Source organism: Hydra vulgaris, chromosome 12 (assembly GCF_038396675.1).
Source record: "Hydra vulgaris chromosome 12, alternate assembly HydraT2T_AEP".
NCBI lineage: Eukaryota > Metazoa > Cnidaria > Hydrozoa > Anthoathecata > Hydridae > Hydra > Hydra vulgaris.
In genome coordinates, this window is record NC_088931.1 from 17,602,591 (window position 1) to 17,620,102 (window position 17,512).

Consider the following 17,512-nt stretch of genomic DNA (forward strand, 5'->3'; position numbering starts at 1 on the left):
TGTAAAATAAAATTTTTTTTTTTTTAAGATCATGCATAACAGAGCATGAAACAGACAGTTTTTTATTTATTAAAGCAATAAATAATATTTTATGGCAATAATTCAAAACAGATAGCAAATAAAATTGTTATTGTGTTGAAGCGCGCGTTAAAAAACATATTTAATATTTCCTAATTTATATGTTGTATTTTACATTTCTCTTATAAAAAAACTAGCAAAATTGACAGTGAAAGGTTTTTCGTTAAATGATTTCGATTTCAAAATTGACTCGATAACACTACACTTTTTTTGCAATCTTTAACAGTAGTTATTTAATTTAAAAATAAAATAAAATGAGCAACACGAGACCCCCTGCCCTCCAATTCATATACGCTCTTTACAGACCCCCTCTCCCCCACCCAAGCATACATACTTTATGAACAATTCCTAAATGCTGTTGATTAAACTTTTATAATGTTAAAAAATACAAAATAATTTTTTTAACAGAACCTTTATACGGAATTTACAGCAATAAACAAGCTTAAAATGTCTGAAATATTTTATTATTATTTTTAATGCGAACTTTGTAAAAATAACAAAAAAATAATAATTTGAAATAACTAAAAAAATTCTATAGTAATTTATGACTTAAAAAAACTTTTATATAATGATAAGTAACTAAACAAATTCTTTAATAATCTATAATGAAAAAAAAAATCTATAGTTTGCTAACAAAAAAAAAACTTTAAAATTTCTTATCGAAATTCTACAATAACATCATTTACTAAAACTCATTGGAATTAAACACGCTTGAATAAATTATAAAGTCTGTAAATTGCATCATATATTTTAAAGACTCTGAGAGAATAGCTACTGTAGAGACGGCGAGCTTCGAGTAAAACAACAAAGTTTGTTTTTGTTGGTATACATTTATTATTTTGTTTTACTTAAAAAAATTCTACCCAAACATTTTTTTTTATCAATGTCTTTAAAATAAACACAACTTGTCTCGGCACTTTGGGATCGCTTTAAGTTATCTTTATCTATTATCCATTGAGGAAGAGAATTCCAATCGTTTGTAACTCTGTTTGTGAAGAAATGGTGACGAATTCTCGAATTGGTAAATTGTCTGCATATTCTACAATTGTTACTTCTACTTGATCGTTCCAGTTCAAAATTTAATGGAGGGTGGCGAAAATTACCAATATCTTTTCCTTTTGAGATCTTATACATTTGAATCAGATCACTTCTTCTTCTATCATGCAAAGTTCGAGTATCTTTAATCTTTCTTCATATGATTTCCCCCTTAAGATTTGATTCTTGTAGCACTGTGTTGCACGAGTTCAAGATTGTCAATGTCCTTCTTCCAAAATGTACTCCAAACTGCTGCTCCGTATTCCAAATGAGGACTTACTAACAATTTGTGTAGTAACTTTAATAAAAATTCATCGAAATACTCAAAAGAGTTTTTGATCATGCCTAATTTTCTGTTTGCTTTGCCTATAGCTGAATTAATATGATATTTCCACTCTAGATTATTTGAAATGAAAATCCCAGGATCTTTTTCTATTGTTGCTTCTGTTAAAACAGAGTTGTTCAATTTATATTCATATCTAGGATTCTTTTTACCAATATACATGACTTTACATTCATTAAATTTAATTAACCAATCTTTAGACCATTTTACTAACATGTTAATGTCCTCTTGTAATAATTTATTATCATCATAACAATTATTGATTGAAATAACTTTGGTATCGTCTGCATGTAATTTAGTGGTTTTAATAATCCCTCAACATAAGTCATTAATGAAGATAACAAATAAAAGAGGTCCAAGTACTGAACCTTGCGGTACTCCCTTAGTAACCATCTTCCAACTTGAAATATATTCTCCTATCACCACCCTTTGAGTTCAATCTGACAAAAATGATTTACATCAATTTAACAAAGATGACCCAAATCCAAGTCTAAATAATTTTTTCAGTAATTTCCTGTGAGAGACTGAATCAAATGCTTTTTTGAAATCCAAAAACAAAACATCAACTGAAATGTCCTTTTCATTCGCTTGCGTGATCAAATCTAATGTTTTCAACAGGTTTGTTATACAACTTTTATTGTTAAGAAAACCATGTTGCTCTTTAGAAATTAAATTGTTTTCAATGAGAAACACCATCATACAATCTCTAATAATTCTCTCCATAATTTTACCAACAATTGATGTTAATGAAACTGGTCTTTAATTTGTTGGAATTAGTTTATTACCCTTTTTGAATAATGGAACAACATTTGCACATGACCATAGCTATGGAATAGCTCCTGTACTAAAAGATTTATGAAATATTAATGCTAAACAACTCGACAAAGATTCTGAACATTCCCTTGAAACTTTTGGGTGAACACTATCAGGACCTACTGATTTGTACATGTTTAAATTACTTAAATGTTTCTGAACAATAGGAATACTAAAATATTGATTAGGACATTTTTTTAAAAGATTGTTGCCTAAAACTTATTCTGATGAATCATCTTGTATAAAAACAGATGCAAAAATTCATTAAGAGTGTTTACTGTCTCTTGATTATCATTAGTTATAATACTATCATGTAGCTTTATTGCTTTGATAGAGTCTTTAAGTCTTGTTTTGTTATTTATATATGCACAGACACTTTTAGGATTGTTTTTTGAATTAAGCGCCAAGTTTCTTTCAAAATTGCGAATACTTTTTTTGACAAGTTTTTTTATATCTTTGTTTTATTTTTTATACTTATTGACTTCTAAAATACTTTTAAAACCTAAATTTCTGTTTCTAAACCAACTTTTTTGTTTTTCTCTACAAATGCTTTTAAGTTCACTTGTCATCCACAGTGAGTTATTTTTGTGTTGAAAAGGGTTTTTATCTAAACTCATTGTTGGAATATATTTTTCACACCCTATTTCATATTTTCAAAGCCATTTTTCGTAACATTCATTAACACCAAGCCCTTCAAACTCTTGTACCCAGTTTATGTTATTAAAATACAAATTTAGCGCTTTATAGTTTCCCTTTTTCCATAAAAATTTTATCTTCCTTATGGTTTGTTGTGATATTATTAAGTTTGACCTATTTTCATATCCAAATCTAAATTTCAAAATATGATGACCATGATCGATGCCACCTAACAGTGGAAAATGCTCCGGAATATAAACTCTGCTGCTATTATCAGTTAAAATGAGGTCTAAAATGTTAGTATCTATACCAAACTTTTCTTGAAAACTAGGATGGATAACATTTTGGTGCAGGTAACAGACATATAACAACTCAATAAATATACTTGCCGTTGTGTCGCTCTCATCTATAATTTCACTAAAGTTTTTGTCGTTCCGCTTGATGTTTGCATAGTTAAAATCACCACATATTAAAATACCAGAGCATTTGTTATTTTGTTTGAGTACATATGCCTGCTTTAATGATTGTATCATGTCGACATACTTATCATTATTACTAAAACCTGCCCAGTAAATACAACCACATAAAATTTTCTCTTCGCCAAGTTCAATCAAACACCATACTTGCTCAATATTTTCATTTATTAGAGATTGTTCATTTATTTCATAAGATTTAATATTCTCTTGTATATAAATACATACTCCACCACCATGACTAAATTGACGATCCTTTCTAAACAGATTATAACCCGGAATATTAGTAGTAGACATTACTGACCATCAAGTCTCACAGACAAATAAAACTTGAGCCTTAGGTCTGGATATATCATCAATGAATTCATCAAACTCATTATTTAAAGAGGTTGCATTTGTATACCAACCTGTTAAATAATCAATTTTTTTTGTTTTTAAACCTTTTTTAAGTTTTTGATTCATTTCATTTACCAGCAGTGTATTAGCACTTGAATTCAAATGCTTTCCTCCTCCAGTGACTGTATCACTTAATTGGTTATATTGGTTATATAAATATTGACAAGGAATAAATATAATGGAATGTCTATAATTATTTGTGTCAGTTTTACTCTGTGAAGACTTGAACAACAATTGCTATTTATTAACACCACTTGTTTATTTCTAATTACGCGATAGCTTTTAACTTTATCCCCATTGACTTTCAGGTTTAGTGGTTTATTTAATTCTCTACATTTATCTCTAAGTTGTTTATCCAAGTTTCTCTAAGCATAGGTTAAATCAAGATTTGCATAAATATCCTTAAACTTACAGTATGATTTTTTTATAAAGTCATTTCTTGTTTCTTTATTTCTTAACTCAACAAATACTGGTGCAATAACCTTTTTAGATTTTAATCTAAACACATGAATCAAATGATGTCTATCTATCAATAATTGATCCAATAAATCTGAAACTTTACTTTTGTCATCTTTCTTTATATCTACACCATCATTTTTATTTGATTCTTCTAAACCAAAAATAATAACGTTCTTCTCTCTTTTTTCAATTTCTTTATTTACATTTAAAACCGTATTAATAACATCAATCTGAGATTGAGTTTTATTCAATTTTCTACCAGTTACAATATTCCAAGCTTCATTTGGCACAGGAACAATAACATTTACAACTTTTTTGTTTAAATCTTCATTCTTTTTAGTTAAATAAGCAACTGTTATTACTAACAATTCTATCTTTTTATTCAAATCTGTTACAGCATTATTAATTTTTGATTCATATTCAATTCTCAATTTACTCTCCAGAGCATCCAGAGCATCTTTATATTCTTTTGCATTAAACATAATATATTAGTTATAAAATATTATTTATTATATACTTGTAAACACAGTATTGAACTAAAAGTTTATGTATTTTTTTTCCGTGTTTATGGTTCAATTTATGGTTCAATTTTCAATTTTTCTTCTTCAAAGTAATTCCTTATACAACACATGTGTCAATGCTTTTTCCATTCCTTGAAGCAATTGATTATTTTTTTTAACTTTTTGGTATAGTCAGCTCTTCCAGTGATGCAGTTTTATCTCCTCAATCGCTACAAATCTTTTTCCTTTCATGGGTCTCTTCAGTTATGGAAACAAGAAAAAGTCACAATGAGCCAAACCAGGTGAATGTGAGGCAAGGACATTGTGAGGTTATTTTTGAAAAAAAAAATCTCTCACAAGCAACAATGAGTAAGCGGCTGCACTATCATGATGCAAAAGCACTGAACTGTTTTTTAACACTAATCTGAACATTTTTTCGTATTGCTTCATGCAAACAAATCTTTTTATATAACAGAAAATAGTTAAGCACACCTAATTACATCTAATACTTTTTTCTGTAAATAAAAAACTGAAATTAAATCTTTGGATATGTGTACAAATTTAAAAAAATAAAAGTCCGGGACTTCGGACTTTTGGACATGTGTACAAATTTAAAAAATAAAATAACTAAAAATCAAATGTATGTTGTTTGCAATATTGGAAAAGTCACCTTACTTTTTAAACACACCTTGATATCTCTATATTCAAATTTAAAATTTTACATATAAACCTTTTTAAAAATATTACTTGATTTAACTCAACCATAATCTCACAATATTTTTCAAGCTGTCCAATAGATATATATATGTTTGCAGCTTTTAACAACATTTCTTTCTTTTTCTTTGAAGCAATTCCTTTGCTGAAGTTAGATTTAGCCATCTCTAACTCTTGTGCTTCGGCCTATAAATCAAACAAAATATATATCATCAGATGAATTAAATAACCTTTTTTACAAAATTAGTATTTTGTATTTAAAGCTCTTTATAAAAAATTAGCTTTAAAAAAACAAAAACAAAAACAAGTAGGGTATAGCTATAGAAAAAAAGGCACCCATCCCAACCCCTAAAAATTTTTTTATTTGATTTAATTTTATTATTTCAAACATGGTTCTAAACTTTAAAACATTTCTCTGGTTTTTTTTTAAAGGTTTAGAGGTCACAAAATTTTTAACTAGAAATCCCCATACCCATATGGGGGTTTCTAGCTCAAAATTTTGTGACTTCTAAATCTTTAAAAATAAAAATTTTAAATGAAAAAAAAACAGGTAGCTATAAAGCGATAATAAAACAAATAAATATAACAAAAATTGCTTGAGTTAAACTATTACAGCTTTGTATTTGACTAAATGTAATGTGTGCATGATTCCCTCATTGTAGGTATTTGGTAGAATTGCTTTTTTTCCATCTTTTATTATAGAAATAAGCAGCCAAAAGTTTCTCAAATTTAAAGGAGGCTTAAATAAAATAATGAAGAAAATTAGAAAAATAAAAATTTACAAAAACTTACAATTAAAAATAATATTGATTGTACCTTCATATTATTAACAACAACAAAAAATTAAAAAATAAATAAATTGAAGAGTTGTTTATTATCAAAATAAAAACTGCGCTAGCAAACGTAAAAATCCTTAATAGAAACTTATTTTATGTTTTAGATATACAAGAGCTATAAACATTCCCTGATAAAAATCAAAAACAAATCAAAGTAATAAATAACTATTAGCTGAAAACTTAGAGAGTTTTTTTAAAAGGTTTTTCTTCTTGGACTTTTATAATCATTAACCAATAAAGTAAAACTGAAAATAACAAATGGTAAGAAAGCATTTTAAACCAAAATTTAGAAGTGTTCATTAGTGTGATATTTTTAACTTAATTTGTTGCCAATATCTTTTAATAATTGCAGTCAGCCTTAGTGTCAGGTTTGAAAATTTTTTATAATACTTTTACATTCAATCTCTTTTTTCTTAAGACGTTCTTAAATCTTGAACTTATTTTTGTTTAAATTTATGAGTTTTTTTTTCTTTAGTTTTAAATGAATTTTAAAATAGTAAATACTAAATAATAAAGACTAATACTAAGAACAACTAGTTATATATTTTTTAAATTACATTTTAGGAAAAAACTAATGAAATAGATCATTTACTGTGAGCACTGTGACTAGTTTGGCCATTTCTTTTTTTTCCACACAGAAACCATTAAATGTTATAATACAAAATTTAAAAACTGAATGAATACAAAAATAAAAATAAAATTAAACGATATTCTGTTTTATCTCTAATATACAAGTTTATTCTTAGCTACTCTACTTTATAAGTAATATGGATTTACAAGCAAATTCAACAAGAAAATAAAAAAAAAACTAACCAAAAAGCAATGAGCATATAATTGCAATTTCTGTGCAAATGTTTTTGAACTACTTGATTTAATTAATTTCATAATGTTTCCAGACAATATTTCAATGCTATGTGGATGTTTGCCTTTCTCTAAAAATTTAAATCACATGTTTTATGTAAAGGTTTCCAATTTGAACTGGGTCATTTTAAATTACATTGCTCAATGCACTGGAAACTATACCTATGAAAACATTGAGCTAGATTAAACTTTTTCTTCCGAAGACTATTATAACAAAAATTTAAATCAACTCAAACTTTTATCATATCTAGAACTTCTATTCAACTACTTTATTTTTTAAAAGACATAAGCTAATCTGACCTTTTTCAAACATCATTGTCCTAATATTTAAAAGAAAGAACGTCAATAAGAATTACTTTAGATATTTGTACTATAGGGTATAAAGATATGCCTTTATTGACTTTTTTTGTTAATTCCATACCACTATATGTATGTATGCATATAAATATATATACATATATATATATATATATATACATATATATATATATATATACATATATATATATATATATATATATATATATATATATATATATATATATATATATATATATATATATATATATATATATATATATATATATATATAGTGTATATATATATAGTGTATATACACACTATATATATATAGTGTATATATATATATATATATATATATATATATATATATATATATATATATATATATATATATATAGTGTATATACACACTATATATATATATAGTGTGTATATACACACTATATATATATATAGTGTGTATATATATATATAAAGTGTATATATATATATATAAAGTGTATATATATATATAAAGTGTATATATATATATAAAGTGTATATATATATATATATATAGTGTATATATATATATAGTGTATATATATATATATAGTGAATATATATATATATATATATATATATATATATATATATATATATATATATATATATATATATATATATATATATATATATATATATATATATATACACACACACTGTGTATATATATATATATACACACTGTGTATATATATACACACACTGTGTATATATATATACACTATATATATTAGGCTGGGGTAAATTTTGGTTGCCTCATGCAGACAATAGTAAATTGATGCTCCCCCATCAACTGATCAAGAAAATTAATGTTTTTAATTTTTAGTACCATGTCTAGGGGTCGCAACTTTAAATGAAATATTGTAAAATATTTACCATAGTACAATATTATGTTTTGTATTATTTGTGATTCTGAATGGCTAATTAATGACTTGTATGTATTGAAACCTGTAGGTAGTAATAATTAATGTTAGTTTAGATATCATTTGTTTTGCAGATGTTGAAAATTTGGATCTAATTTGTGTTGCAACTTGGCAGTAGCAAGTTAGATATGGCTAGCTGTAGCACAAGAAGTACAAGTCGACACTCAGTGTTCAGTTTTCCGAAGGAACTGAAATATGCTACCGACATGTGAAGACATTTTCTGTGCATATTGTTTTCACCAGAAACAGCAGTGCCAATCTGTTAATGACATTGTGAGAACTGTCGCGACAGACTTGATTGAGATCTATAACACAGCTAGCATACCTACGATTGCGTTCGATAGCGTAATGAAAAAGGTGAAACAGCTAATTGACAAAGGGAATGATCTACGAAAATATCCTGATGCAAAGCGAACTTCTGAGACATATTAAAAGATATTGTCAAGTTTCATCAATTTGTTTGACATTTGTCTATGTAAGTGCGTTAGTACTGGAATTGCAAATAGAGCAGGTTGTAAATGTCCAGTCGACAGAAAGATTCCTCTTATTGAGTGGAATTTCTGGGTTGACCAAAACACTACCAGAAAAATGGTGATTGGAAATATCGATCCAGTGATGACAGGTAAACTGCAGAAGTCAGAAGAAAGAAAAAGGAAAGCGGCAATGTTCCTAGAGAAAACGAAATTGAAAACCGTTGAATGCAGTTCTACTTTTCAAGATTTTAATAATGTTGATATGGAAAAGAGTTCAGAAAGTCAAGACACTGGTGGTAGCTCCATAGACGATTCAGATATAACAGACGAGGAGACCAGTGATAGTAATGGCAGCAGATGTGCACAAAACAGAAATCATTATCCAGAACTGTGTAAAGCTATTGATCGCTCTAAAAGTAGCAATCAAGATGCCTGTTTAATTGTGAATTCTGCCTTGAAAGACCTCGGATTTCTTTTCCCTGAAAATGCTATACATCCCAGCAAACTATGCCGTCAAAGATCTGCATATCGGAAGAAGTCAGTTGTGAGTCATGCAGAGGAAAATCAAGAAATTGTTTGTCTTGGTTTTGATGGTAAGATTGAATGGACGTGTAGGATCGACTCGACGTAAGTTAAAGAACATTATGCTTTGGTTTCATTCCCAAACCGAAACTATGTTGAACATGTTGTTCCAGCATCAGGCAGATCTGACAACATCTCAAAAGAAATTTTATCGGTTGTTAGAAGTTCTAAATCAGAAACAACTTTAAGAGCACTCGTTTGCAATGGAACCAATGTTAACATAGGAAAAAGTAGTGGCATAATCCGAAAAATTGAACAATATCTACAAAGACCACTTCATTGGTTAGTTTGTATGCTGCATACAAATGAAAAAATGAGAAAACTGATAGAAGTTATTGATGGGAAATCTACTGGTCCAAGAACTTCCAAAGAACAATTAGCAGGCGTGATGGAATTTGATCCTCAACATAAACCTATAATTGATTTCTCAACCTCAGCAACGCAACCTGAATCAGGTTGCGTTGCTGAGGTTGATGAGACCGTAATGAGTGACCTGAGTACAGATCAGGTGTACCTGCTTAAAGTATGTCTGTTAAGTCAACGTGGTTACAACACCAGTAACAATTACATTGAATACTTGCAAACTGCTCAACCTGGTGCAGTCAGTCATGCCAGATGGCTAACTAAAGCCAACCCTTTGTTGAGGTTGTATATTTGCAAACAATGTCCTTCCCATAATCTTCGACGTATTGTTTCATTCATACTGAACTTCTATGCACCATCATGGTTTCATATCAAATCTCAGTCAGTATTGCAAAAAAACAGCTACTTTTGCCATCTGCAGCTGTTGGTGATGATGATGGAAATATCAGGAAATTCGCTTGTGAAAAAATTCTGCATGCTCGTAGTGAACATTCCGATGATAGAATTCGTTGTTTTGACAAAAGCTTGATCAAAATTAACTTCACGTACAGGTCATACTTAGACATGATCAACTGAAACAAGGCCATCTTTGCTTCACCTCCACTTCTGGATGACATTAAGTCAGAAACAATTGTTAGTCATTCAAAAGTTATTCTACCTAATTTTCCATGCCATTCGCAAGATGTTGAGAGAAATATCAAAGATATATCGGCGGTCAGCGGTAAAGTTTATAGACGCAATTCACGCCATGGTGATATCATTCAAATGAAGAAATCGAGAATAGACTTGCCTAGTTTAGAAACTAAAGCTGATTTCCTACCATAAGTAAGACACTTATACTTATAATGTCTGATACCCCCTAAATGTGTTCTATATAATAAATTAATACTAAATTAAAAAAAAAAATTTTTAGAGGTCGCTCAAGATCTTTAAACATCAGACAGATCCCTAATATTTTGAAAAAAAAATTCTTTAAAAGCATATCATGTTGGGTATCAAAAGAAGTGAAATTTTATAAAAATTTAAAAATAAAAAAAATTTATGGAAGCGCAAATAAAAAAAATTTATGGAAACGCAAATATAAAAATTTATTTAAAAACTATGAAAATATACCTTTTTATTTTTTGTTAAAAAATGATAGTTTTTTCAAAAATAATAATCACTTTATATAAAGATTACTAGTTTAAACTTTATGGCTCAAACACTATTGTTTTTTAACAAAAAATAAGAAAGTACATATTTTCATAGTGTTTTTAAATAAACTTTTTGAATTTGTGTTTTCATACATTTTTTAAATTTTTATAAAATTTTATTTCTTTTGAGACCCAACATGATATGCTTTTAAAGAACTTTTTTTTGCTTAAAAATGCTTAAGAACTTAAAGAATGCTTTAAGCATTTTTAAAAAGTTTTAAAAATGCTTAAAGAACTTTTTTTTCAAAATATTAGGGAAATGTCTGATGTTTAAGGGTCTTGAGCAACCCCTAAAAATTTTTTATTTAAAAATTTTTTAAATTTTTTATTAATTTATTACATGGAACACATTTAGGGGATATTATCAGACATTTTCAAAAAATGTTGTTTTATGACACACCCTAAAGATATGATAGTAAAGTGTGTAATCAAAATAATAATAGATGTAATAATAATTGTCTGTCAGGCAAAAATAATATGAATTAAAAATATTGGATTTAGGTAAGTAAAAAATGCAAAAAAATGCAAAAAAATCCAAAAGTGAAGAGAATTACAGAAATTCCCTTTAGCACTTAAAGACAAATTATTCAATTTAATTACTACCTAGATTGCTTTAATTTCAAGCCAAACAAACAAGGTCGCAGTGTGGAAAGACATGTTGAGCATAGCACTTCTAGGGGGATTTGAACCTCAAACATCTTGATTGTCGAAAGTTCAATCACTAGTCTATTATCGCATTAGTAGTTAAATGTATTATGGCAAAAGTAATGTAATGTAAACATATATGTTAATGTACTATGGAACAAATAAAACAAAACATTGGGTAATTTTATTTGAGTTGTTTTTTTGTTGATGGGGTATTTTAAAATTTTTTGCTAATCCGCAAGTAGCCATAAACTAAAACCTTCAACTTTTAATTTTACTTAATTTACAATTTAAAGCACCTTTCATTACCTTAGCCATTAAAAGATTTGAAAAAAAGTAAATAATCAACTTACCCGTACAAATAAATAAATAAATAAGTAAATAAACAAATATATATATATATACATATATAAATACATATATACATATATATATATATATATATATACATATATATATATATATATACACATATATATATATATATATATATATATATATATATATATATACATATATATACATATATATATATATATATATATATATATATATATATATATATATATATATATATATATATATATATATATATATATATATTGCTGTTGTATGATTTAGTATTAAAAATACTAAACTCTTGATTGTTGTAAAGTGCTCAATATTTAAGAAAATATATATTTTTTCAAAAACAGAGCGTTTTATAATTGAATTTTAGAAAAAACAACTTTTAATGGAACTTAAAGTTTCATGCCTTTCGGCAATCATCAGCCATGAAGTACCTATATATAGTATATATAAATGCCATGAAGTACCTATATATTGTATATAAATATATATATATATGTGTATATATATATATATATATATATATATATATATATATATATATATATATATATATATATATATATATATATATATATATATACCTGCTTGACAAGAAAGTACACTATCCATTTCATGATCAGCCAACAAAACAGCATAAATAGGTTGGGCAGTGCTTTGAAGATGCCACAAGCGCAATGTAGAGTCACGTGAGGTAGAAGCAATTATAAATGGTTGCTGCGGATGACATGCTAAACCTATTATTAAAAGTAATGATCACATTACAAATCATTATATAAGTAATGTATAAACAAATTGTATAACAAAAAGATAATGATGTATCCTTTTTAACATTTACCTAAACACAACACTTGTCTAAAATTACCAAGCTTTCACAATTTTCAATGAATTTATGTTTTTTTTTAACAATTAGTATTATGTTAATGATCTGAATTTAGTACAATAAGTTTAGCAAAAGTTTCCATAAAAGTACTATAAGTTAGCAGAAAAGAAAAAAGAAAAAAAAACAAAAACAAAAAAAAAATTAACATTAAAAATGTAGTGGATGTCTCTGTATTGTTTTCTTTATAAAATTTCTCTGATTTGAATCTTTGTTAACTAAACTATTATTCAGCATTTTAATTTCATTCTATGCTTGTACATAATATAACTTGACAAGCTTGATTGCATTTACACAATATAATAATTAAACAATCTTTAGTTTTACTTAATGATATAATTTTCACATAGTTATATTGAACATATTTTAATACTAATGTTTATTTTTTCTGGAGATTTCATTTTTCCTGTTTATAAGTTATTAAGTATTTGAAAATCATGAAAATCACTAACTTTCAACTTTTTCATTTTTAATTCATAAAAAATGCATTTTTTTATTTTTAAATTTTTTTGTAACTTTTAAATGCACTTCTAAATAATTTAAAAAACATGTGATACCAAAAAATTATAATTGATTATGCTAAAATCTTATCAAACTTAATATAACTATTTTTATACTGTAATGCAAGGTACAATGCAAGGTGAAATAAAATAAAAAAAAGATTGCAAGTCTAAAAGATTCAGATAGCTGTCTCTTTATTTTCAGAAAAGTAGCATACTTCAGTGCAAATTGGAATTTATTTTATGTTTTAATATTTTAACTTTTAATAATAATCATATGTATTTTCTTTTAAAATTTTAAATCTTTGTCTTCTCTTTTAAAATGCTTAAGTTAAAATATTAAAGTAAGAATAAAAATTACACAGCCATTCCCAAAAAGACAGAACCAAGAACAGAATGAATTTAAAAAATTCAGCAATCATCAACTAGGCAGGAAACAATGTAATGCATAAAACAAGTTTAAATAAGCCTATTATATGAGGAAGGTGTACAAAACTAGCCAACAGAAAACTTTTTCCCATTCTTTGCTTCTTTTACAAAATATTAGCAAGATTTACATTGTATTAAAAACAATTATTTTTTGAGATCTTTCCTCAACCAAGAGCTATAAGAAAGAGAATAGTTTTATACTAGAATTGCTTACTTAGAGCCATTGCCAGTAAATACAAAACCTAAAAGCCAGCAGAACATATGACAGGTTGTATTAAGTTATATGTTATCAGTACCAGGCTACTCCTGGCCAACCTTAGACATACTTAAATAAATATTTTGTCTTTACTTTACAAATGCTTAGGTGATTACTAAATGGAAAGAATAACAAAAAACTTTTAAAGACACAACATAATATCATGGGTAAAAATTAAAAAAAAATCACAAAAAAGGAGAAAGTATGAAAAAAAAAAATTATTTAGTCTAATCTTCATTATTTTATTTTAAGTTTAATTCTTTTAAAATATAACATAACATTATTTATTATTCTTATTTTCTTCAGAAGCAACAGTGAACTGCGTCATCATTTTTAAACAACTTTCTGAAATTGTAGAAAAATTTCTATTTTACTTCCATTAGTATTTTTGTCATTAAAAAGTTAATTCAAGCTTCTTTTCATGTTAGTTCACAAACTGATGGTTTAGTGTTTTTATTTGACTAAATTACTTTACCGGAGTTCCGTAATAGGCTTTTTTGATCAACAAAGAAAACTGCAACTTTAGTAGATGTATATATACATATACATCTACTAAAGCATATATATAGATTTATAATAATAATTATAAGATATGTAAGATATAGATTTGCTAACCTTTTTTTTGCTTTTTTTTTTTCGAAAAAATTGTATGGAAAAAACTATACAATTATTTCAAAAAAAATAAAGAATAATGCAAAAAATGACTGCTGCCTCAACCCTTAGTCGATGCTTAGTCATGGCATGTTCTTCCTAGATACTCAGTCAATGTATGTACTGGAACCTCAAAATTAAGTAACATTGTTGATAAAATTGAAACTCAAACAATAAAAACAAAATTATTTACACCAGGATCTAACCGCAAAAAAAAATTTCTTTTTTAAATTTGATTCCAAGGAGAAAAAAAAATATTTATAACTCTTTAACTCATTGCAAAAGTAACTCTATTAAATGAAATTTGCTATCTTACAATTTTCTGCCTAAAATAAATGTGACAAAAGTAAGAAATATTTACGTTTTTATTATGAAATATAATGTTTTGTCAATAACTATTTATTAAAAATGATTAATATTAAAAACATTTTGTTAAAGTTATTATCAATAGGCATTTTAAACTATATTTTTTGGAATTTATTTTTAGAAAAAGTAAAACTAATTATAATAATGGTTTATCATCAAAATTAATCATTGGAAATCAGATCTTGGGCCATTTGTGATCAAAAAAAGGGCCTGACCTTCAAGCAATGTGCTGAAAAATATCAAATACCAGTAAGTGGTGTTAGTGTTAATGTGGTCGCCCCTATGATTTCAACAATAACTGATATGCTAATTGCAGGGATAGCAAAAAAAAGTTCAAGAATAACCTCAAGACAGATTGTTGAAAATCTTAAATTAAATGTTTCCAGTCGAACTGCACAGAGAAGACTTAATTCAATTGGTTTGATAAACCGTCTTCAGAAAAGTAAACCCCTCATTAGTGGTATAAACAAAAAAAATCGTTTAGCATTTGCAAAACTGCGTATTAACAAGGGTGAGGCATTTTGGAACTCAGTGTTCTAATGAGAGTATATTTCAAATATTTGGCTTTAAAAATCGACAAAGAGCTTGGTGCAATGGTGTGGAAAGGCTGGTGAATGTTGAAGGTATAATGACAGGACAATTGTATGTTGATTAGCTTTCAAAAAATTGTCAATCTGTTAAAGAATTGAATTTTACATAGCAAATTCTTTTTTCAACAAGACATTGACCCCAAACACACCAGCAAAGTGGCACAACAATTCCTCAAAAAAAGTAAAATTAACATCCTTAAATGGTTGCCACAAAGCCCGGACCTTAAACCCATTGAAAATTTATGGGTAAATTTAAAATCTAAAATACCTCCAAAAGGTGGTGCAACAAAGTACTAAAATGAAAATTAGACATGATATTCTTGCATTTGTAATAATAGTTATGGACAAAACATTATAATTCATAACAAAAACTTTGATGTTTCTTATTTTTGTCATATTTATTTTGGACAGAAAATTGTAAGATAATTTAGAGTTGCTTTTGCAATGAGTTAAAAAGAGTTATAAATATTTTTTTTCTTCTTAAGAATCAAATTTTTAAAAAAACATAAAATTTTTGCAGTTATGTAGATCCTAACATAAATAATTTTGTTTTTATTGTTTGAACTTTGATTTTATCAACAATGTTACTTAATTTTGTCTGTGACTGTGTATATGTATATATATATAAAATATATATATATATATATATATATATATATAAACACATACATACATATATAAAATATATATATGTATATATATATAATATATATAATATATAATATATATATATATATATAAATATATATATATATAATTATATATATTTAAATGATAAAATATATACATATATATATAAAAATATAAACATATATATATAAAACATATATATATATATATATATATATATATATATATATATATATATACATATATATATATATATATATATATATATATATATATATATATATATATATATATATATATATATATAAATGATAAAAAATTACATCATGTTCGATTATATATTATTTTATTATTTTATAGTGATATTTCAGCTAATATAGTATAAGCCATTATCAAACTGAAAAAACCATTTCAAAATTCATAAAACTAAAACGAAAATGATGTCATTGCAGTGTAACAGATTTATACTTAACAAGTTTAATAAAAAGTGGTCTCCAATGGCCTATCATCACTAAATTACAATTTTCGCAATTTAAGACTTTCTCCTGCAATCTTGAGAATTGCAAACGCTCTATCTCAATTGCTTTGCGAATCCTACGCGTGCAGTTGTTAGGCATAACAGAAATTACTTTTGGTTTAGTTCAGTTAATTGTACCACTATAATGTTGCGCATGTTTGATGCATCCCAGTTGCCTTTAGTTATGCTTCTCTCATGTTCATTAACGCGTGTGGATATTTTATTTCTTGTTTTACCAACATAACTTGAATTAAAAAATCCAACTGATAAACATCAGGATAACTATTTGAATGCAATGTCGATTTATTGCGACATAAAATGTTAAATAAAGAATTACAATAGTAAAAAACAGTTTTTATACCTACTCTATGAGACTTTCTTTTAAGTTTAATTTTAGTATCCAAAGCAGTATGATATTTTTTCAAAGGACTATTTGTTGGTTTTTTGTATTTTTATGTCATTTGGTAATTTTTTATCACTTAAATATAAAAATTATTATTAACGATGTCATTTAAACAACAAATAAATATGTATATATATATATATATATATACACACACACACAAACATAAAAAAGTAACTGCTATTAAAATGCAGTAGTGGTAAAGAGGTAGAGCGCTCATTTCATATGCAAGAAGTTCCAAATTCAATCCTTGCCATGTCCTTGGTTGTAC

General features: G+C 26.3%; 1 protein-coding gene across 2 annotated transcripts in view; it reads right to left on the minus strand.

Annotated features, from left to right (window-relative positions):
• Positions 1-17,512, minus strand: part of LOC100202679 (WD repeat-containing protein 17) — an 84,520-nt gene that overhangs the window by 11,411 nt on the left and 55,597 nt on the right. For both annotated transcript variants that reach the window (XM_065812397.1, XM_065812398.1), the window contains 4 exons: positions 12,604-12,756; positions 7,097-7,215; positions 6,061-6,186; positions 5,481-5,633 (listed from right to left, as the gene is read on the minus strand). In XM_065812397.1, coding sequence (XP_065668469.1) covers positions 5,481-5,633; positions 6,061-6,186; positions 7,097-7,215; positions 12,604-12,756 — 551 coding nt within the window. The remainder of the gene's footprint in view (positions 1-5,480; positions 5,634-6,060; positions 6,187-7,096; positions 7,216-12,603; positions 12,757-17,512) is intronic.